At 45.8% G+C, this 24,373-nt stretch overlaps 1 protein-coding gene across 4 annotated transcripts in view; it reads right to left on the reverse strand.

The window, feature by feature from the left end:
- Window positions 1-12,680: 12,680 nt before the first annotated feature.
- Window positions 12,681-24,373, reverse strand: part of CPNE1 (copine 1) — an 82,177-nt gene continuing 70,484 nt past the window's right edge. For all 4 annotated transcript variants that reach the window (XM_090064144.1, XM_090064146.1, XM_090064143.1 and 1 more), the window contains 2 exons: window positions 16,565-16,801; window positions 12,681-14,053 (listed from right to left, as the gene is read on the reverse strand). In XM_090064144.1, coding sequence (XP_089920270.1) covers window positions 13,937-14,053; window positions 16,565-16,801 — 354 coding nt within the window. In that variant the 3' untranslated portion in view covers window positions 12,681-13,936. The remainder of the gene's footprint in view (window positions 14,054-16,564; window positions 16,802-24,373) is intronic.

The following is a 24,373-nucleotide window of genomic DNA, read 5'->3' on the forward strand; positions in this document are numbered from 1 at the left end:
CTGCAGCCCAGTGGGTGTGACCCGGCGCTGCAGGGCAGAGCGGGGCCACACAGGTAAGCTCTTTGCCTCTGTGAGCTCCATGCCACTCTGGCAAGGAGGCAGCAGGAGCAGTGATGTGGGGTTGTGCCCCTCACTGCTGCCCACACCCGTCCCCCCTCTGTGCACAGATCTGGGAGGCATGGGTCCCTCTGCCCCCTGAGCAGTATGCACAGTGGCAGGGTGCTGGCCCCACTCCCACATCTCCTGGACAAGCTGCCTGTAGCCCTGTCCCGCTCCCCATCGGGGCCCTGCAGCTGTGCATTCCGGCCCCAGGACCCAAGCCCCATGCACCCCGCTCCCCGGTTGGGCAGCAGCAGTCTCAGCTCCAGCCCAGCCCTACCCAACCCACTCCCTCCCTCCCTATGAGGGACTCAATCTGCTCCCCCCAGACTTACCTGCAGGAGCTCTTCTCCAGGTTGTCTGGTGGTCATGTGTATATACATTCACATGGCACCCCCTGCCTGATCCCCCTCCTTCCACTCCCCCACAACCTCTTGCAGGATGGAACTCTGCCAGCCTGCAGAGAGTTCCTTACAAAACAGCTAAATCTGCTGGGTTCTCTGTTAAAATAGAAATCTGCATTTTCCTCGAGTTAATAGGAAAATCCATGTTTTTCCCTGTTTTTCTGTGAGAAACAGAAAACCCAAATCCCTGGTTATGAGTGACGAGTAGCTCCCATCTCTCAACAAGGTAATAGAGTGCAAAAAAAGGCTTGGTCTATACCCCAACTGGCACCAGTTTCTTGAAGATGATTTAGGAATTTTGCTGAATGTCTGTTTAGGGAGGCTTTGGGAACATCTACACACAAACAGTAAAATCTATTTAATTCTTACTTGATAGGTTAGTGCAAATCCATGGTGGCCCAGCTCTCATTATAGTAAAACCATCTCAGTGCCTAGTGGGGAAGATTATTGCAACTCAGAGCCCTTTCTCCTAGATTGTGTGTGGCTTCAGGTAGACATTACTCAGGTCCCTAATAATTCTTACTGGCCAGAAACAGGTTGTTAGGTACCTGGAGAGGACTGAGAAATTTATGCTATATAGGTGTTTCCAGGTCCAGGTGTTCCCAGCTTAGGGCTGTTTGGAATGCAGATCTTGGGTAAATAGACTGACTAATAGCCAGTCCCTTTCTTGAGAGGTGCTGAACTTGGTCCTACTGTAGGTTGCAAAAATGCTGTGCAGCTACATTCCAGCCACTCCCGGGGTCAGTGTGGGAACACATAGGAGGGGCCAAATGCACTGTTGCCTCAAAAGAGTGTAGCAAAATAGGCCAGATTTTATCTGCTTCTCAAGTCAAAGGATACAAGGTTTGGGGGGAAAAGTAAGTCTTAAGAGAAACTAGACCTCTCTGTGCAATCTCAGATTTAGGAAAATCTGGGCAGATTTAGTAGCTGGGCAGATTTAGGAAAATGTGGCTGTCTGACAACCCTTTACTTTGCTTCCCATTAGTTTAATTCTTGTCTTTTGTGTGTACTAGGATATAACTTGGAACTCATTCCTTTACTTTGCATTTACATCATCACACACTTTCTACGGGGGGAGCTGAGATTCTTCTCTGAATTATTCATCATTGGCTAGACACTTATTCACAATCTCTCCCACTTCTGGGTAGTCTCCTTTTCACAGAAAAAACTGACTCATTAAACAACATCAGTATTAATTTATTTATTAGCAAGAGACTTGCAGTCAGACAACAAAGTGACTCTTAGGTCTGAAGTTAGTAAAGCCTGTGTATTGGGAGCTAATTTATGTCCACAGAAAAGGGTCTTTCCAGGTAAAAATGACCTCTTATTTAAGCAAAGTAGAATACTCCACCTTGGAATTCCACAGTCCTGTTTGCTAGACCTTCCAGAAACTTTGTTATTTAAGTAATTCCCTAAACAGTCTAAAGCAGTTTGGGAACCTCTGATACTGTTCAAAGCCATACAGAAAAATATAATAGTAAACTGACCTTGACTTACTTCCTTTTATTGTGTTTTATTGTGTTTACAAAAATCACTGTACATTTCTTTTTAATGCTACCCTATCCCCCCATTGGCAGACAACTGTTTTAAAAGTTCAGCATATCTTCTGGGCTGAAGCCCTTTTCAGTTGAACTCAGCCTCAAATTAATTATTTTTAGGGAAGTTAAAAGGAATAAACCATTCTGAGTTCTAAGAAAGAGGAAGGCACTCCTAATTATAAAAAACATTCTAACTGCTTTAATTTAGCTTTATAGCAAAAGTGACTAATCTTGGAAAGATGGCATATAGCCAGCCCTAGATGAAGGGTTGTATCCTTTAAAGCAGCTTTCATTGCACAGTTGTGAACATCTGAAATTATTCCATTGCAGGTCTGCTCAACAAGATCCTTAGGGAATGATGTTCTACACCAGGGGTGTGCAAAATATGGCCTGGGGACCAGATGCGGCCTGCCAAGCCATTCTATCTGGCCTGCAGGGCCCCTACAAAATTTAGTAAATTAATATTTATCTGCCCTGGGCTGCCTGTCATGCGGCCCTCGATAGCTTGCCAAAACTCATTAAGCGGCCCTCTGCCCAAAATAATTGCCCGCCCCTGTCTTACACAAACTCATTTATAAAAGTACACAGCTAAGTTCAGAGAATCTACAATCACCCACCTTCTGAATAGTCTCAGTGTTCTTAGTAATTAGAAGTTATGTGTATATAATACTAAAGTCTATGTTAAAACCTGAAACATTTGATTGCCTAAGTTATAGCAGTTTCAACAGCAACATGAATTTGCTCCTATGTACCTATTTGCACATCCCACTTTCCTTGTTAAATAGATAACTTTTAATTTAAGACTTCATTATGGTAGGTGTAAATCTATGCAACTTGAGAAAGGCTGCTTTATGCTTTCCCACAACTCCTACTGTGTATCCATAACACACAAAGTCTCCCATCATTTGCTGGGTGTAACAGGTAACCCTAACCCCGTTACTAAGAGGCAGGGTGGCCTCTTTAAGCCCAGAACCTTCCAGTCATGGCCAGCTGGTCAAGTAGCGGTTAAGGCTCAAGCCCTGCCAGCCAGTCAGGTGACCAGAAGGGGCAGGGCTTGGTTCACATATAAACCCCAGGGCTGAGGCCAAGGTGGCAGTTCCCTGCCAGCAGCCAAGGGGGAGGGAGCTCTCCCAGAGCAACCAAAGGAGAGAGGCCTGACTGTAGGTACAGCCTCTGGTACAGGTGGGGGCTGGAATACCCTGGGTGTGGCTTGGATGATGTTATAGCTGGGCAGTTTGAATTTATGTTATAGCCCAGGGGCTTGTGTTTTGTTTGCTGTTTAAGACCGGGTGGTTTGGGTGAGGCTATTAGGGGATGGAGGAGGCGTCATAGGGGACCCACCCCAGTACCAGAGAGGGAACAGCATTTTGGGGCATGCCAGTGCCGGAGAGGGGCAGAAGCCCAAGTGAGGATTTTCTTTTTTTGAGAGCTAGAGCCTGGGAGTCAAACCCTGATTAGTGGGTTGTTTATTTGACTGATGGACCTAGCTAGAGAAAAAAGGGGTAGGCCCACAGTGGCCTAGACCCTGACATAAAGAAGAATTTACAAATACCATCTGCAAGGCTTGGGATGCAGTGTAGGGGAGGAATGGAGCTGCAGATAGTGCCCCTTGGCATTGGGGCAGAGAATGGGCAGCCTCCTGCTTAATTACATCTATTAATCAATTAACAACAAGGTGTGGCAGGTGAGAAGGTGGGTGGGGCCACCAGTACAGGGACCCCAAAGAGGCACCCCTGTTAGACTGGGAAGAATTAAAGTCGCTCAATTTAGTGCAGCCTAAATAACTATGGGCTAGACACCTAGAAAGCCTAGCAGACCACAGGCAAATGCAGCACCTGGGAGGACAAAGTATCCCAAAATATCTTTGCTCTGTGGCTGCTTACCTAAGCAAATTTTCCCAGGCACTGATTTCCTGGGCTTACTCTGCAATAAAGACATACCTTCAGTGAAAATGCATAAATGCAGCTAAAAGGTATGTTAATATAAAAAGCAGAGAGGAACTGAAATAAGAGCTCAAACAAGGTAACAAATCAAAGCTGGTTATTTAGAAAACTGCAAGTGGTGTTATTTTACTGAGTAACAAGACTGAATTATTTTATTCCCATTTTGAGAGAAACTATTCTCATCTATGCTTTCACAAAACTTTCCCTGTCCTGTAACAGCAGAGAAACCAGGAATGTTACTCAGTAATTTAGTTTCCTCTTCTTTTACACAGACCAATCAACAAGATAGTACCATCAAGAAGGAAGCAAATCTGCTTGGAAGTCATACCCCTCTCCTGGCATAAGTTTCTCTAAGCAGCATCTTTTTCTTTACACTTGTACTCTGCTTTTTTGCATATCTGTGGAAATCCTCTTCTGGGAAGAAGAAAAGGTCTGAATAGAATTCACAAAGATTTCATAATTCTTTTGCCTTCTTACTTCCTGCAAGTGATGCCCTTCAGTCAGTTTTCCTGAATAGCTGATGAAGGTTAGGAGAAAAAGGCCTTACACCAAACTTCTGCTTCATTTGCTGTCTCTTTTACATTTCTTTTTAATCAAGAAATCATGATACTGGGAACCAGTTGACTTGCCTTGTAGTTAGTGACCTGCTGGAGTCTCTTTGGTCAAAGATTAGACTATTATGTGAAACTACAATAAGTTCCATCATAAAACCAAGTTCTCAAAAACCCAGAGTTGATCACAATGGAAGTAAAGTTGCAATGATTTTGGACAAAATACTGTTTTCTCTCTCTTGTCTTCAGTTACAGACATTTCTAACCCCACATGGAGAACTACACTGTACATAAGAGGGTCTATGTATATCAAGGCTCAGTGAAATTAACACTGATGCACTCCCTCAGGCAGTGATGCACAACCCCTTTGTCCAATACGCTGGATGGAGCCCCATCTGGACATGCAGGGGAGAGGGCTTGACTGGGCCCCATCCAGCCCTGAGGGATGGGGGTCAAGGCCCAGCCCAAACTCAGCCCGGGGGGGGGGGGGGAGGGTGTGTAGCCTGGCCCTGATCAAGCTGCAGGGGAAAGGGGGCATGGCCTGACCCCAATTCAGGCTTGGGGGGAGTGGGGCATGGCCAGCCACAATCCAGCTGCAGGAGGGGAAAGGGTTTGGGTTGGCCCTGATGCAGCTAGAAGGGTGGGTTGCCTGGCCTCATTGGGGGAAATAGGCACAGTTGCCACACAGGGCTTAAGGGTTGGACATTTGGCAGGGGAGAAAGTGGCTGTATTAATGGCCACTGCTCTCCCACTGCCAAATTTCTTGACCCGTGGGGAACCCTGTGGGCCTATTGGCCAGATACAATAGCTGCATTTGCCCACAGACCAGAGCTTGAGCACACCTGCCTTGGGGGAAGGGGGGATACCTGTGCTATCCTTTTAGGGACACACATCTGGGATTATTTTGAAACATATTGGGCACATCTGCATGAAATGCTAAATTTGCAGTAGCCTAATACTACTGTGCAGTAGTGTGTCATGTCTAAAACAGTATTAAGACACTACTGTGCAGTAATATTAAATTACTGTGCAGTAGCATCACTAAAAAGGTGTTCACAGGTGCTAATGCACAGTAGCACTGGTTACTCTGCCTTGATTTAGTACTTGGTTAGTAGCTGGAGAACTTGCAGGATATGACATCAATATTACTACCCTAAGCAAGACCTGGACAGATAAAGGCCAGCTGAAAGAAGAAGAAGGTGGCTATACCTTTTCTGGAAAGAAAAGTCACTTGAAGAGAGGCATATTCACAGGGTTGGCCATCAAGAACAATATTGTTAGTCAGCTTTCAGAACTCCCTCTGGGCAGTAATAAGCACCTTATGACTCTCCACCTCAAGCTCAGTAACAACCAGTATGCATCAGTGCATGACCAGTGGGCATCAGTGCGTATGCCCCCTGTACTTGACAATGAAGAAGTCAACAAGGAACAGTTCTACTGTGCTCTTGACACAGTCCTGACTGCTACTGCCAAGGAAGACAAGCTCATCCCTCATGGGTGACTTCAATGTAAGAGCTGGGCAACACTCTGAACTCTGGAGTGGTACCATTGGGAAAGAGGGGGTGGAGAAAGTCAATTCCAATGGTATCCTCCTCCTCAGAAAATGTGCAGAGCATGACTTGCTCATCATGAACACTATCTTCAGACAGAGTGACAAATATAAGACCACTTGAAAACTTCCACGCTCCAATCACCGGCACCTTCTTGACTATAGGCAGTCCTCATACTTACGACAGAACTGGTTACTGAAAACCGCGTCGTAAGTCAAAACATTGTAACTCAGAACCTATTTTTTACAAATGGAGGATTGGTTCCTTTATGATGCTCGATTACCAGCTGGACACAGCTGTAGTCTGTTGTGGTAGAAGGGGAGGGGGCAAATGAACACCCCAGGAGTGAAGGAGGGATTAGGGCTGGGGCAAGCGGTGCCTAGCTGGGGCAGAGGATGAAGGCATGGCTTGTCTGGGGGGCACAGGGATGGGGGGGGGCAGTTCCCACTGCTGTGCACTACTGGTCTGGGGGGGCATGCCCCCGGATCTGCATGGTGGGCAGGGCCAGGGCCAGGGCTGCACGATGCTGCACTCCAGGTGGGCGAGCACTGGCAGGGCATAGCCCCCACTCCCAGCACTGCTGCGCCTACCTGGAGCACAGCACAGTGAAGCCCCAGCTTTGCCCCCCCCCCACGCAGATCTGGTGGCACGCCACTCCCCAGTGCCCTGCCGGACCAGGAGCACAGTGGTAGGGGCTGCCCCCCCATCTCTGCACCCCTCAGATGAGCCGTGCATTCGTCCTCTGCCCCCATGCCCTCGCTGGGCAGGGCTTGCCCCAGCCCCAATCCCTCCTTTGCTGCTGGAGCATTCATCTGCCCCCTCCCCTTCCACCACAACAGACTTACCAGCTGGACGCAGCTGTATTGAGCTTCATAAAGTTGAAACCTGAGTTGGAACCTTAAAACAGGGTGTCCATTTAAAAAGGCCGTAAGTGCCGTTTGTTGGAACTCAAAATGTTGTAAGTCGAGGACTGCCTGTATATTATTGTCAGAGCCTGTTATCGCACTGATGTCCATATCACAAGTCCTAAGAGGTGCAGATGACTACTGAATGGACCACCGTTTAATCAGATCAATCATGGACAAGCAGCTTGCACCACAACACTGTAAACAACTGAAAGTAATGTGGAAGGGATTTAATATTATTAAGGCACTCCAAGACCAAGCTAGATGCAAAGCTCTTCAGTACCACCTTACCAAGAGGCTCTCTGACTTACCTGATGACATCAAGAATACCCAGGCACATTGGGAGGAACTTAAGAACATTATTTACAAGGCATGTGCCGATTTAACTGGATACTTGCTGTCACCAAGATTGGTTTGATGAGAACAATGAGGAAATCCTAGCACTTATCCATCAGAAGAAAGCTGTGTTCTACAGTTGGCAAAATGAACCCTCCAACCAGCAAAAACAAAAAACTTACCAACGGTTCATAGCTGTAGTTCAAAAGAGGTTATGGGACATCAAGAACCATTGATGACAAGCAAAGGCCATGGAGATCCAGAGTTTTGCTGACCAACATGACATGAGAATCTTCTTTTAAGCCATAAAAGCCATCCACAGGCCATGTTCCAATGGCCCAACCCCCTTGTGATCACAGGATGGCTCCACCCTTCTCATAGACAATGTATCCATCAAGCAATGTTGGAAGGGGCACTTCAAGACTGAGCTGTGAATCTAATGTCTTCAGCTGCAACAGATCCATAGAAGTTTAGGGCTGGAAGGGACCTAGTGAGATTGAGTCCAGCCTCCCTTCACTGGGCAGGAAAGACTATTGGGGTCAAATAACCCCAGCAAGGTGTGCGTCCAGTCTCCTTTTGAAGATCTTCAGAATAGGTACCTGCACCACCCCCACTGGGAGTCTATTCCACGATATGCTCACATGAACTATGAAGAAGTTTTTCTTCATATCCAGTCTGAAACCTTCTAGGAGTTTATGAACATTGCTCCTGGTTTTCCCCTAGGGTGCTTTGGTGAGCAGTTGTTTTCCTAGTCCCTGATGCTTTCCCTGATATATATGTAAGCTGCCACCAAATCCCTCCAAAGTCTTCTCTTTTCTAGGCTGAACAGTTCCATGTCTGTCAGCCTTTCCTCATTTGGCTTTCTCTTCAGGTCTCTAATCCATATAAGTGGCTCTTCTCTGGACTCTCTCAAGCTTCTCCACATCTTTCTTGAGGTGTGATGCCCAGAACTAGACACTATACTCCAGCAGCAGCCTTACCAATGCTGAGTAGATTTAATAAATGATAGGGTTGAAAGGGACCTTGGAAGATCTTCGAGTCCAGGTCCCTGCCCCAGGGGCAGGAAGTCAGCAAGGGTCATAGGATCCCAGAAAGATAAATATCCAGATGTCTCTTGAAGGTGTTCAAACTAGGTGCTTGAACCACCTCCAATGGCAGGCTGTTCCAGACCTTGGGGGCTCAGACAGTAAAGAAGCTCTTCCTTATGTCCAGCCTGAAACGGTCTTGGAAGAGTTTGTGACTATTCAACCTTGTCATCCCTTGGGGCACTCAAGTGAACAGACATTACCCCAGATCCTGGTGAGCACCCAATAAACTTATAGGCAGCCACCAAATCATCCCTGAGCTTGTGCTTTTCCAAGCTGAAGAGTCCCATGGCTCTCAGCCTCTCTCATAAGGTCTGTTTTCCTGACCTCTGATCATGCACGTGGCTCTCCTCTGCATGCTCTCAAGCTTCTCCCCACCTTTTTTGAACTGTGGAGCCCAAAACTGGACGCAGTACTCCAGCTGCCGCCTCACCAAGGCTGAGTACAACAGGAGAATAACGTCCTGGGATTTGCCTGAGAAGCATCTATGGATGCAAGCCAGTGTTTTGCTTGCTTTACTAGCAGCACTATCACATTAAAGGCTCATGTTCATTTTGTGGTCAATCATGACCCCCAAGTCCCTTTCGTCCATAATGCTAGCTGGCATAGCACGACTGAGCCTATAAGGATGCTGCAGGTTTTTCTTCCCAAGGTGGAGAACCTTGCATTTTTCAGTTATAAACACCATCAAGTTCTCACCCGCCCATTTCCTGAGCCTGTCAAGGGCAGCCTTATGTCCAGTCTGAAACAGTCATGGAGGAGTTTGTGGCTGTTCAATCTTGTCATCCCTTTGGGTGCTCTGGTAAACAGCTGTAGAGTAGAGCAGAATAACTTCCTTAGTTTTGCTTGAGATGCATTGGCTGTTGCATGCCAGTGTATTGTTTGCTCTGCTAACTGTAGCATCACACTGGTGGCTTATATTCATTTTATGGTCACTTATGATCCCCAGGTCCCTTTTGGACATGGTGCTAGCTAGCACCACTGAACTTGTAAATTTGTTGCACATTTTTCCTCCCCAGATGGAGCATTTTACATCAACTCCGCTGGGCTGGCCACTGTGTACGGATGGATGGCTGACACATCTCCCGAAGCAAGTCCTCTTCTCTCAGCTTAGTCGTGGTAGGGGGACCCATGGAGGGCAGAGGAGCACTACAAGGACACCTTGAAAGCATACTTTCAGAAGGGTGGCATCAACCCTACAAATTGGGAAGTCCTGGCTGGGAACAGGTCTCAATGGCAATGCACCATACATCAAGCTATAGCCTATTTCAAAGAGAACCATCTTGCTCAGGAAGCCAAGAAATGGCAGGGGAGCAATGGCATACTGGCAGGGGGGTGGCGTGGGGCCATGCCCCCAGGGACCAGCCTGGGGGGAGAGGGGGAACGCTGGCTAGGCCAGGCCCTCCAGGGGTACTTGTTTCCCTGGCAGCACTTTTGGTTTCACTGCCAGACTTCTGGGCTCGGCAGTTGACCATGGACAGGGTGGGGGCCACAAATGGAAGCATTGGCCCCCAGGTGCTGGAGACCCACAGTATCCTATTGCAGAGGAGGAAGAAAAGCACACAACATCCTGGCCAACAGTTGTGTCCTCCTCAAGGCAACACCTGTATCTGTGGAAAAACTTGCAGAGCACAGATTGGACTCCGGAACCACCTTAAAACTCACCAGTAACCCCCACCCCCAGCAGACATCATCCTCATATTGAGGGATACCCAATGACTGGGTATACCAGTACTAAACTTAATGTGTAGTAACTACATTCATTAATGACTGTGTAGATGACTCAGGAAAAAGCTTTTTGGCCTCGGAGGTGGGAATTGCATACTACTACACTGTTTCAGAATTGTGAACCAATAGATAGCAAAATAACATTTACTATGGCTGAGTAAATACTTTTTTCACCTGTGAAAGATAACTCTTCATAAAAATCAGAGAGAAGCAGATAAAGCCTTCTGAGGCTGGAGACAGACAGCATTTGAAACACCCAGGGACCCACTATCATATTCCAGAAAGCAGTGATTCTCAATCAGGTTGTAGCATCCTGAGGTATCTTAAGAACCTTTCAAGGGTGTTGCAGGGTGCCACACACCATTATCACTGTTAGGTGTGCAAACATGATTTACAAGATTAACCCGGAAATTTCAAGTGGAAATCTGTAACATTAAAAACATTTTGCCCTGCTGTGGTCTTTGGAGTTCTCTGCAACAGAAGAATTGTTCTATTATTTTTCTGTAATCAAAAATTGAATTAAAACATTTTTTTTCCAAGTGCTGCCATGGGTCTATTGAGGGATACCTTGAATCTAATAAGGTTAAGAATGCTCAACCTTTTAAAATAAAAGTACCCCCAGTGACCAAACGCGCAGTGGGGGGAAAGGAGGGGCATGCACTCGGTAGGACACGGATGGCATGCCAAGCAGCAGCAGGGCAGGGTGGTGGCAGTGGTTGCTGTGTGCAAGCTTCCCTCCCCCTGCCTCCCTGCATCTGGCCAGCTGGGTGGCACCTGTGCGGCCCGCAGAGGGGCGCCACTGCCATCGCCCCACCCCAGCCTGGCCTTAGGAGGCGGGGGTACGTGTACCCCCAGTTGACTACCCCTGCTGTAAAGCATCCATACGTAACCTGAAGCAACTCATTTAGAAGTGCTTCTAAATAGTAGCTCTTTCCTTCAGGATTAATTTGGGAGTGCTTCAGCCATTTTTGAGCACTTCAAAAGGTGCATATGTGCTTGGCTTGCTTATTTTAATACTTCAAAGACATTTGAAGGACTTTAAATGCTGTATGTCTGTCCACATCCGAAGACAGGGGCTGGAAATTCTTTCAGGTGGCCGCTTACCGAGCTTTGGCAAGTTGTTGAGAGCCAAAGGGTAGCCCTGCCCCCTAACAGGTGCCTCACCTCCTGGTTGCCATCTTGTGGCCTGAAGTCCCACCCCCTAACCTCTAATTTTTGCCACCAGAAGTCCCTCCCTTTGCCCCTGGAAGTACTCCTTTTAGCAAGAGGTTTTGCCATCTTGGGACCAGAAAAATACCAAATTATATTCTAAAAAATGAACATCTACATTCATTAATTTCAAAAAATATTTTTGTCCTGGTTTACATACATTTGTGTAGTGTGCATAGAAGTGATTGCATAATAGCTTAAAATGAAGTGTTACTCTTGTATATTGTAGTGGGGTGGGCTCCATGGTGGGTAGATATAGCTTTGTGAGGGGCTGTGGTTGTGTGGGTATGTGGGGTGTGTCCGTCAGGTGGTGTGGGTGTGGGGTGAGGGAGTATGTGGGTATGTGTGTGAATATGTGGGATGTAGGTAGATACGGAGTTTGTGGGGGGTATGTGTGGGGGGAAGGTAGCTGGGGGGTATGAGGGGTGCAGGTGTCTGTGTGTATAGCAGTGGGGGGGCGTGGGTGCATGTGTATGGTGGGGTGTGCATGTGGGACTCACCCTATGAACACATACTCACACACATGCTGCCCCTCCCTACACACACATGCTGCCCCTCTCTACAATGCCCCCCCCCCAGTGTGCCCTGTACTCCCTGGTCTGGTGATGCAACTGGGAGCCATTGGAGCAGTGCAGGGGCAGGAAGGCAGTGGGTAGGCTGGGGTGGGGTAGGGCAGGGCTGGGCTTCTTGGTCCTGCTGGCTCCTCCTGGGTCCTACTGGCTCCTCCTGGGTCCTACTGCTTCTATCTCCCATCATCTTTGACAGGCAGCCAGGAGCAAATAACTCTTAATTTACTAATTTTTTTAGGAGACCCGCAGGCTGGATATAATGGCCTGGTGGGCTGGATTCAGCTCATGGGCCGTATTTTGCCTGCCCCTGTCCTAAGAGAAAATTTCCTCAGTGCTGGTTCTTGTTGTGACTGTCTTTTATTAATCTTATTTACATTTTTTAAAATAGCCATTCATGCTATTTTGGCACACTTTATGTTTTATAGTAAACTCATTTTATTATCAATACTCCATAATGACTATTATGGCAGAAGCATTACATGATTTGCTAAGTGCAGCAAATCAATTTCCCCAACATATGCAATTTACAATATTTAAGAGGTTATACTCAGTTAAGGTATCAAGTTTAAACCAAACCTAATATATTCCCCTATTCTGTGCAGCCTTCAATAAACGTCTACCAGTGCTACACAGCCCTGTGGGATTATCATGCGTTTAATGTAGTTTTGCCAACTACTTCATAGTAGGACCACCTCTTAATAGTCTGGATCCTGTCTGCTACCTCTGTGGTAATCCTGAACTGAAAAAATGACAGTAGGAAATATTTCAGGTACATTTAGCATTTTTAATGTTTCTAACTGTTGAATTGAGGAGAGAGATATTTATTCTTTCAGCTCCTATTGCTCAAAAGTGGCTACGAACCATGGAATAAAGTATGATTTTTTTAGTTCATAACAAAAGCTTCATGCAAAAAAGGCACACAGAAGTAATTATTGTAAAAAAGAAAATATAATAGAGGTTATTTTTGCAAAATCTGGTAACTAAAATAAAATCTCTTTTTAAAAAAACAAACAAGCGATACTAGTAATACTTTATAAAGTTGCAATAAAAATTTAGTTTTTCCTGATAATCCAGACAACAAGCAACTTGGATGTAAATTGATATAAAAGGATCTCCCTTAAGTTAATCTGACAGAAAAGAAACTGTCTAGAACAGGGATTGGCAACCTACAACCTGCAAGTTGGATCAGCCTGGTAAGCGATTTTACCCAGTCTACACAGCCTAGATATAATCAGCAACTCTGCAGTGAGGCAGGGTTCACATGTGTTGCTGCAGCAGATGGTTCCAAAGCACCAGCCCGCTTTGGACCAAGCTGCCATTATTTTGGCCCATTGATTCTGAAAGGTTGACAACCCCCGGTGTAGCACAATGAAGTGCAGTAAGTGTTGCATATTGGCAAACATGATCTTGCTATATTCCATGGAAACTTGTGTTCCTTATACTCATCATAGAAAAAAAATGTTACTTGGATGGCAGCTTTTGGCAGACTGACACACCGTATGACAGGGGTTGGCAACCTATGATCCTTGAGCCAGATCTAACCTGCAAAGCCATTGGATCCAGTCTGCAAACATAGAGCCTTGGTGGCATTCAGCAGGTTTGGGGGCGCTTCCCCTGTGCTGTAGTAGGAAGTGGCAGCAGGGTCCTAGCACTCACCTTCTCATTTCTACCCAAGCTGGGTCATTCCAGCCCGCAGACTGAAAAGGTTGCCTACTGTTGCCATGGGAGGTTTGAAATCAGGCTTACACCAAGCAATGAAACTAACCTGTTTATGTGTTATTCTTGCAATATGGAGGTCAGTTTTGCTATTTCTATTGCAATAACTTACTTTCATTAATTCATTCTTCTGCTAAAAACCTGCCAGCAGTTACATTTTTTTCATGTTTATATTTCTCACTCCTAACATACACAGAAAGCCAAGGATATAAAACAGACACAGATCAGAAGTGATAGAGAAAAAAATATATGCAGAGATGCTCTCCCAGTTTGGGGGGAAGTACACAATGAGCATGCTCTAATTTATTCTTTCTTTGCTTCAGGTAGCTTCACAGGGGCCCATCCCTGCATCTTGTAATAGGACACCAACTGCTTAGGAATTTCAGCCAGGACTGTCTGGGAAAGAGCTTCCTGAGGAGCCTGTGGAGAGAGGGCAGTGTAAATAAACCAATGTTACAGTACATAAGTGGCTCATTTATACATCATTCCCTTAATACAAGGAAGGGCCCATATCCCAGTGTCTCCAGCTTCAACTCTCATGGATTACTAGGGACTAAAGGAATTCTGAAAAATGACTACAGCACTATCAATAGAATGCATAAGGACACTTTAGATACATTTAGGAGCATGTATTTGCTTTCTCTACCAGTGAATTGTTTGTTGAAAGAACTAAACTTTGATAAGGAGCCCAGAAATCACCAGAATCAATCAGACTGTGGTTCATCCATATTTTGAAGTGGTCCTTCTGCTCTGTTTAGCACTGGTGAGGCCTCTCCTGGAGTAGTGTGTTCAGTTTTGGGTATCAGATTTCCAGAAAGATGTGGACAAATTAGAAAAAGTCCAGGAGGACAACAAATACAATTAGAGAACTGGGAAACATGACTTACAAGGCAAGGCTGAAATAAATGCCATTATATAATCTGGAGAAGAGAGGGGGGAAATCGGTTACAATCTTCAAATACCTGAAGGGTGTTAAGAAAGATGGCAATAGACAGACTATTCTTTGCAGCCATGGGAGACAGGAATAGGAGCAATGGTCTCAAATTGCAGCAGGGGAAAATTAAGTTAGATGTTAGAAGAATTTTCTCACTCTGATCCTGGCTAAGCATTGGAACAGGCTACCCTAAGAATCTTTATTCTTGGAAGTTTTTAAAAGCACGTTAGTTAGACAAGCACTTGGCTAGGTTGGTTTAGTCAGGGACAGTCCTGCCTTGAGCAAGGGGTCAGACTAGAAATCCTTCTGAGGTTCCTTCCAGCCCTACTTCTAGATTATTCCATCTGGTCAATGTTCCCTCTCTTACGTCTAGCACCAGAGTTTGAAAAAGAGGTACTGGAAATCCTGCAGCTGGGGAAGTTTCTTTTTTGCCATTCAGATTCAGCTGGTGGCTTACCTTAGGGCATCTTTTCCATTATCTCCATTTTTTGTCCCTCCCACCCGCTCCTCCATATAGCAATTTGGATATTCTTGTTATCCAGATACCGTACTTCACACTGTAGAGTCGAGGTTTGGAACCAAAATATTTACCTTTAAATTTCTACCTCGACTTATACACCATTATCAATACTTTTGACCCTCACCCTAGCATCACCTAAGCCCAGCCCTGACTCGACCCAACCGAACCTTCTTCACTTACTGACAGCATCCCTATTGCTGGAGACCATGGGACCTGGGCCTAGCCTGAGCATGACCTGTTGGCCTTGCCATCACCATGGAGATGCTGCTCAGCCAAGCACTGAGCCCAGCCCCATCCCCTGCAAACGGCGGTGCCTGAGCCACCCCACTGATCACCAAGTCAGGCCTTGTCCCCTGAGTGGCACTGGTGCAATCCCATCCCCAGCGAGCAGCTCCAGGGTTGATGCTCAGCTGACATGGCCCAGGCAGCACCACTCGCAGGGGATGGGGCCACGCCAGCCAAATGCCGAGCCTGGCTCCATCCAGAGTGGCACTGCCTGGGCCACACCAGCTGAACGCTGAGCCCAGCCCTGTCCCCTGCAAGTGGTGCTACTGCACATGTTCACTCTCCAGGTGCCTGACCTGCAGTGAGGGTGCACAGGGCCTGGTATAAGTTGACTTCATATTTCTGATCCAAAAAGTTAGGAGTTTCATAGATCTGTTTAAATGTTTAAGTCAACCTAACTTTTTGGATCAGAAAAATGGGGTCGACTTATATACAATGTTGACCACTCCACTGAGAAATATGGTAAATAAATGTCTCAGTCTATTTAAATCCTGCCTCAACCCTGGCCCTATGTCTTGCAGCAGTGAAAACCACATGCTATGTTCTATGGAAAAAAAATTCCCTTTTCACTAATAATTTTTCTACCTTTCAGTTTCATTTACTGACTTGTTCTTGTATTTTGAAAGAGAATAAACAGACATACCTAGCCAATCCTCCCTATAATCCTCTTTGTTATTCTATGTTTTTGTCACATGTCTTCTTATTTGTCCCTCTCTAGGGTAAACAGCTCCAGTCTTTTTTGGTCTTGCCCTGTGGAAGTCTCTGTGTCTCAAATCTTTTTGTTAAATTGCGAGTAAATGCTAATATTCACTTCAGGAAGAGAGAAATAAGCAACAAGCTGATATCTAGAATGGCTTGATGACAAATTCTCCTATGTTTTGTATGTAAAGACTACACTAACAGAATAAATTTGTCGGTATAACTTAAGGTGCTAATTCAAGCAGATGCAACTGTATTGACATAATCTCCCATGTGGGTGAACTTCATCCAAAAGGAACAGCTAGCTGCAAGAGTAATATGGAGGCCCACTTTCTGTAAAAAGGTTACCTGCTTTATGCATTAATCATATGATTAATAGGTTTCCTAGACAAATGCTTTCTCTTGGATCCAATCTGTAATAACTGTATAGAGTAGGACAAGAATTAACAGGTTAGGTTTTCTTCCTAAAACATTAAAAGAAAAGGTAACTTACATTTTTGAACTGTCTGAAAGGCACAAACTGAACAATGTCTCGTGCAACTGGTTCATTTGTCAAGGACCTTAAAACACCATTGTCGCCATCAAGGAATTCCATGGCTTTGAAATCAGCATTGCCAACTCCAACAATAATAACAGACATAGGCAGCTTAGAGGCGCTAACAATTGCTTGCCTCGTTTCATCCAGATCGGTGATCTCCCCATCTGTGATGATCAACAGGATGAAATATTGCTGCAAAATATTAAATCATGCAATCAGCAAATTTAATCCAAATATTAGGTGAAGAGAAGTCTCTTCCTATCAGAAGGGAAAGGAGTTAGTTTTGTGAATAAGGCAAAGGACCAAGCATTATATAAACTAAGTTATATTCCTAATTTTGTTTTTCACTATGTGATCCCCTGGAAGTTATTTTTCTTTTTGTACCTCAGATCTCCCATAAAGGTAGTACTAACATAATATTTCAGGAAGGGATTTTGAAGCTTAGTTCAAAGATGTTTATAAAGAACTCTACCTTGTGACAGAAAGTAGTTGAGACCATGCCAGTAATGTACCATGACAACAAGCAAGCAGGCTGCAAAACCTGATACTGGATGCTATTTTGCTTGCTACAGCTATTATTACATAAAAGAACAAAAGAACTACCATATTTACTTTGTTTTAAAGACGAGGGAAAACACCTTTTCTCTACTGCTGCAGGGAGCAGAATAAAGACCAATCAATGGTCTGAAGTTGCCGCAAAGTCTAGTTATCAGGAAAAACCTCTTCAATGTTAGAACAGTCAGGCAGTGGATTAGACTGCCTAAGGAAGCTGTGGAATCTCAATCACCAGAGGTTGGATAAGTGACTGGTCAGTAATCATCTAGGAGGAGCTATGTCTGTAAAGAGAAAAACAGTCAGAAGCCCAGGAGCTCCACCTCAACTCCCCTCTCCCCACCCAATGCAGATTGCTGGGAGATTATAAAAAACTCGGCAATCCAGACCAGAAGGACAGGGATGATCCTGCCTCAAGCACAAGAGTTATACTAGATGACCTACTAAGGTCCCTTCCAATTCTACTTTTCCATTACTCTGCAACTGGGGGGGCTTGTATTTCCTGGTGGTCCTAGGTACACTGCCAGTGTATGACAAAAAGGTCTGTATTTGACTGTGACAAGTACTAGATGCGATAAAGTAGGGGTGCTCCACCCCTGGCCTACAGGCCAGATACAGCTCTTGGAACCATGTCATCCAGCCAGGAGGGCTCCCCAAGGGTCTGAAAATCTGATATCAGGGGAGTGGTGGCTGCTCTTCTGCTGCCAAATTTGCAGAACTGTAGGGAGCCCTATGAACTGGCCCAGTGTGCTAGATCAGGCATGCAGGGCAGGGCAGGCCCAGTCCTGGGAGTGGAGGGACAGCATGGGGCCCAAACCCTGTATGCAAGGTGGTGTGGGGTCCCAGGGCCCAATCCTAGTGCAGTGCATGATGAGCGGTGCACAGTGTATGTGGCTGGGTAGGGCAGCACAGAGCACCAGCACCTGATCTCACTATGTGGGGCTGGGCAGAGGCAATGTAAAGCCTGATCTAGCCTGCAAACTAGCTCTGTGCCACTCATCTGGCTTGTGGGGCCCAAAGGCTTTAGAGGAAGAATACATGAACAAGGCGATGACCTGGTGGGGGATTTGCAGGTGCAAGGTAACCTAGGGGATAGTGACCATCAATTGATTGAATTCACTATCCGGTGTAGGGTGGGGAAAAGTAACCAGCAGGGCTGGAGTGCTAGACTTCAGAAATGCTAACTTTAATGTGCTCAGACTAGTTAGTAAGGCATTGAAGATCAAGAGCATTGGCGAGATGGGAGTTCAGGAAGGGTGGTCGTTCCTCAAGGGAGAAATCCTTTGGGCAAAGAAGGAGACAATCCCATTGCAGACTAAAGGGAAGAAACCCTCTTGGCTAAACAGGAAAATCCAGGAAAGCCTAGGAACAAGAAAAGAGGCATACGGGCTGTGGAAGCAAAGGGTAGCTACCAAGGAGGAGTATACCTCCTTGACTCCCTGCAAGTGCGTGTCAGTTAGGAAGGCCAAAGCAGCAATGGAACTGAGGCTGGTGACAAAAATTGAAGACAGCAAAGTCCTTCTTCAGGTATATAGGGAGCAAAAAGAAGGCACAGGGTAACACAGAACCCCCACAGAACAGGCTAAGGCAACTGGTGACAGATAGGAGGGACAAGGCTGAGCTCCTCAATAGGTTTTTTGGCTCTGTGTTTCTGAACATGAATCAAGACAAATCTCCCAATTACATTATATATAAGCACAGGGGGAACACTAGCCCACCAATGGTCAGCACCGACCTAGTAAAGGGACACTTAGAGGGGTTGAATGTGTTTAAGTCAGCAGGCCCAGGTGATCTTCATCTAAGGGTACTGAAGGAATTAGCCAGTGTCATAGCAGAGCCACTGGCATGGCTGTTTGAGCACTCACGGTGCTCAGGTCAGTTCCAAGAGGACTGGAAAAGGGACAATGTGGTCTCTATTTTCAAGAAGGGGAGGGCGGAGGTGATTGTCCCATCTCCAGGTACTTGTCCCATCTCCTCTTAAAGACCCCCTAGGTAGGGGAGAGCACTACCACCCTTGGAAGACTATTCCAGATTCTGGCAACCCTTTCTGTAGAGTTCTTCCTGATGTCCAACCTAAATCTCTCTGTAAGTTTGTGGCCATTGTTCCTGGTTATTCTGAAGGGTGCCCTGGTAAACAGAGCATCTCCTACTTCTTGCTGCTCGCCCCCCACCGATGAGTTTGTAAATTGCCACAAAATCCCCTCTCCGCCTTCTCTTACAGAGGCTGAAGAGTTCCAGGTTCCTCAGTCTCTCCTCGTACGGCCTTATCTGCAGGCCCTTAACCATATGAGTGGCCCTCCTCTAGACCCTCTCAAGGTTATCCACATCCCTCTTGAAGTGCAGCACCCGAAACTGGACACGAGCAGAGAGACTACTAGTGGCGAGCAGAGAGACTACTTTGATGAACATATAACACTTTTGTTTATACTTTTCTGAGATATAGTTAACCCATTCCATTTGTGATCTAGTATAATTCTCCAGATCTTTTTCTGCATAAGTGCTGTCCAGGCAGTCATTCCTCACTTTGTATTTGTGCTTAAGTACTACCTAAGTACCCTTAGGTACTTGTGCCCCTGATGAATGAAATGGGACGGCTAATAACTGATGCTCAGGACCAAACTCCTGAATGAATACTTCACATTGGTATTCTACCAATCCAAGGGTTAGCTTGCTTGACAAGATACAGGATCACGGTGGGGGTGACCAACCTCCCCACAGTTGGTATAGATCTTGTGGGGGAGCACCTACAAAGGTTAAATATCTGCAAGTCAGCAGAACCAGATGAACTACATCTGGGGTTGCTAAAAGAACTGGCTGATGCCATTGGTCGCACAATGACAGTTATTTGAAGACTTGTGGCACTTGGGAGAGGTCCCAGAAGACTATTTGGTGCCCATCTTTAAGAAAGGCAGAAAGGAGGACCTAGGAAATTACAGGCCAATCAGTTTGACCTCAATCCCTGGTAAAATCCTGGAGAAAATGATCAAGGAATCCATTACAAACAGGTTAGCAGAAGGCAGTATTCTGAAGGATAGCCAACACGGCTTCATCACAGGCAGGTCATGCCAGACCAACCTCATTTCCTTCTATGATCAGGTTACTTGCCACCTGGATAGGGGAAGTGAAGTTGATGTCATATACCTGAACTTCAAAAAGGCCTTTGACCTGGTCTCCCATGAAGTCCTTATGAAAAAATTGGGAAAATGCAGCCTCTACTTTATGGTCTGGTGGCTAGGTAACTGACTCTGCAGTAGGATCCAGAGAGTATTGATTGAACTCAGTCATCATGGCAGAAGGCGATCAGTGGCAGCTCTCAGGGTTCAGTACTCAGACTAGTACTTTTCAACATGTTTATCAATGATTTGGATTCGGGTATTAAAAGCAAACTAGCAAAGTTCACTGACAACACCAAACTGGGGGAGCTTGATCATGCCTGAAGACAGGCTGGCAATACAGGCTGACCTGGACAGGCACATGAGATAGGCAGACCTCAACCCGATGTTGGTTAATACAGAGAAATGTAAAGTGCTCCATCTGGGGAGAAATAATCCACAACACACTTACAGGCTTGGCAGTACTATACTTGCTAGCACCACATCTGAACAAGACCTAGGTGTCATGATACATAACAAAATGAACATTAGCCACCAATGCAATGCCGTAGCTGACAGAGCTAATTAAACACTGCCATGCATCTACTGAGGCATCTTGAGCAAGGTTAAGGATGTCATCCTCCTTCTCTACTTGGCCTTGGTGAGACCACAGCTGGAGTTCTGCATCCAGTTATGGGCTCTGCACTTCAGGAAGGATGTGAAGAAGCTCAAGAGAATCCAAAGGAGGGCAATGCACATGATTAGAGGCCTAGAGACCAGGTCATACAAGGAGGCAGAAAGACTTGGGACTGTTCAGCCTGGAGAAGAGAAGACTCAGAGGGGACTTGGTGGCAGCCTATATCAAGGGCATACAATCAGGGCCTGGGGGAGCATCTGTTCACCAAGGCCCTGGAGGGGAGAACAAGAAATAATGGGCACAAACTGACTGAAGATTGCTTCAGGCTAGGCGTAAAGAAAAACTTCTTTACAAGTCAAGTACTGAGGGTTTGGAACAGGCTCCCTCCAGAGGTGGTACAGTCACCCACCCTGGCGATCTTCAAAAAGCATCTTGATGCCCATCTTGCTGGGGTCAGCTGATCCCAGCAATCTTTACTGCTCAAGTGCAGGGAGTCTGGGCCTGATGATCTGTAAGGTCCCTTCCAGCCCCTAAGAACTATGAAACTATAAGTAGTAGACTTGCACCTGTTGAACTGGATCATATTTATTTCAGATAATCCCTCCAGAATGTCTGGAGTATTTTGAATCCTAATACAAAATGCTCACCACCCAACCCAGATTGGCATTATCTACAAATTTAATAAGTGTAGTATATTCCATCATTCAAATAATTTATGCAAGTATGTTAAGCAGTACTAGATGCAGGACAGGTGCCTGTGGAAGCTCACTTGATAAATCCTACAGTTTGACAGTTACGCTATCTATATATGCTGATTTTTCAACTATTTATATAACATACATTTGTATATCTCAGAGTAGTTTCACCTAGATCCTATTTCCTTAGCTGGCTTATGAGAATGTCACATAAGACAGTAGCAAAAGCTTACTAAAAATCAAGATATTTCACATCCACTGCTCTTTCTTATGCCCAAGGCATGTTCAGTCATAGAAGAAAATTACATTAGTTTGTTTTCTTGCCAAATCCCTGTCAGCAGGAATTTATGACATCATTATATTTTAAATTTTTATAAACTGATAGGTTTATTGACTATTTGTTCCATTGTGTTTCTGGGAATTAGGAAGGCTAATCTGCACTACAATTTTGAAAGAACTTCAGCTCTGCAGTTGCACTGAAACTGCAGACCCCTTTTTTTTTAGCTGACATTTAGCATCATCTCTACTGAACCAAGTAAAGTTTCTCTTACAGGTGCTGGGTTGTGCTGATGCAACAACACTGCTTCTGCTCCAAAGCTAGCGCTGGGCATCTCTACACAATGCTGCCTTGTGCCATATAGATACACTCACAGTACTCATACTTTGGATCTCTATCTAGAGGTGCTGGAATCCTATCTTAGAAGGCAATTAAACTCTTCATTTTCACTTTCTTCATCTCACAGGATTGCCCAGCACAGGTTGAAGGCATGTCCAGATACTCGCATGCCTTTTGCAGGCTACCACAAAGAGAGCTGTGTGGCCAGTGGCATCCTGCAGGGTTTAATTCTTGGCTTCGTGCTGTTCAACATCTTTATCAACAGTTTAGATGAGGATGTGGAAAGCATGCTCGCCAAGTCTGCAGAGGAAACTAAGATATGGGAAAAAGCAGTCACACTAGAGGATAGGCTGTAGAGCCAAATGGACCTGGACACATTGGAAAGGTAGGTGGAGCAGAACCAGATGCAGTTCAATAAAGATCAATGCAGAGTGCTTCATCTGGGGAGGAGTAATCCATTACATGAATATAGGTTAGGAGGAGATCTTGTGGCCAGCACACTGGTCGAAAGGGACTTTGGGGTTATGGTTAGTCACAGGATGAACATGAGCCGTGAATGTAACACTACAGTCAACAGAGCTAATAGCATACTAAGATGCATTAGCCCAGGGGTTTTCAACCTTTTAAAATCAAAATACCCCCGGTGGCTGTATGCAGAGTGGGGTGGGGTGCGGTGGGGGGTGGCGTGCAGCTGGATGTGGAGCAGGGAGGCAGGGATGGAGCACAGGCAGGAGGGGATGGAGCTCCACTGCCTTCCAGGAGCAGGAACGGGGCAGGGCAGGGAAGCTCACTGAGCTGAGGTGAGGGCAGTAGTGCCCCTCTGCAGGGCAGAGAAGCTCACCAGGCTGGTAGGTGGTGGTGGCTGCTGCCACATGTGAGCTTCCCCGCCCTGGCCCTCCTCTTGGGAGGTGGTGGCGCTCCATCCCCACTGCCCGCACATACGCCGTAGGACTGTCCCAAGTACCCCCATTAGCCAATGCATCCTGAGCAGAGCTAAGGAAGAGATATTTTCTCTCTACTCAGTGCTGGTGAGACCCAAGCTGGAATACTGTGTCCAGTTCTGGGTGACACACTTCAAAAAAGACGTGGAGAATCTTGAAAGGATCCAGAGAAGAGCCACAAGAAGGATTAAGGGCCTGGAGGCCTCCAAACCTTGTGAGGAAAGACTGAGGGATCTGGGATGTTCAGCCTGGGGAAGAGAAGACTGAGAGGGGACTTGGTGGCCATCTATAGTTATGTAAGGGATGAATATTGGGAGCTGGGAGAAAAACTATTCACTAGGGCACCCCAGGGGACGACAAGGAACAATGGCCATAAGCTGTTAGAGGGTGGTTTCAGGTTGGATGCCAGGAAGAACTTCTTTACAGTAAGGGTCACCAGAATCTGGAACAGATTCCCTAAGGAGGTGGTGCAGCCCCAACCTTGAAAGTCTTCAAGAGGAGACTTTCTGGGATCCTTTGATCTCAGCAGTATTCCTACCCAGAGCAGGGGTTTGGACCCAACAATCTTTTGAGGTTCCTTCCAGTCCTAAATTTCTATGATTTCCCAGGGATCATTTCATGCCCTAGCGGTACTAGTATTGAATAGAGATAAGTACAGCCAGCAGAAGCAGGCAGATGTTCATATGCTGGGATGGTCTGGCAGCAGCATGAGACGAGTATAGACAGGGACCAAGGCTGACTGCTTGAATAATTCCCTGAATTCCTTTTTCTTTTTGTAAAGACAAGCAAACAGTCTTATGAAACACTACAAATCCTCCACAAGTTTTCAAACAGACTTTCTAGCAGCTCTTAGGTTGGTTCAGCCAGATCCCAAAGTCCTCTCAGACGAAACTGATCAGATCAAGCTGATTGAAAGACACTTTTATAACTTCTTTCCCTATTTTAGCCTGAATTTTTATCCCTTTGTTGTTGATTTTGATTGTGTTAGTTGGCTTATCACCCTTAATTTTTTTGTGAAGACTAAAGTAAAAAAGGTATCAACACTTCCACTTTCTCATCATTGATTATTAGCTTTCCCTTCCCCCACTGAGTAAGTTGGCCGACTCTTTCCTTGGTCTTCCTCTTACTACTCTTCCTCTTAGTTAAAGAGTACTTTCTTATTACTCTCTATGTCCCTTGCTAGTTTAGTTGCATTTCATTTTGTGCTTTGGCCTTTCTGATTTTGTCCCTA

This window comes from Crocodylus siamensis, chromosome 10 (assembly GCF_052110815.1).
Source record: "Crocodylus siamensis isolate JL-2025a chromosome 10, ASM5211081v1, whole genome shotgun sequence".
NCBI classification, from domain to species: domain Eukaryota; kingdom Metazoa; phylum Chordata; order Crocodylia; family Crocodylidae; genus Crocodylus; species Crocodylus siamensis.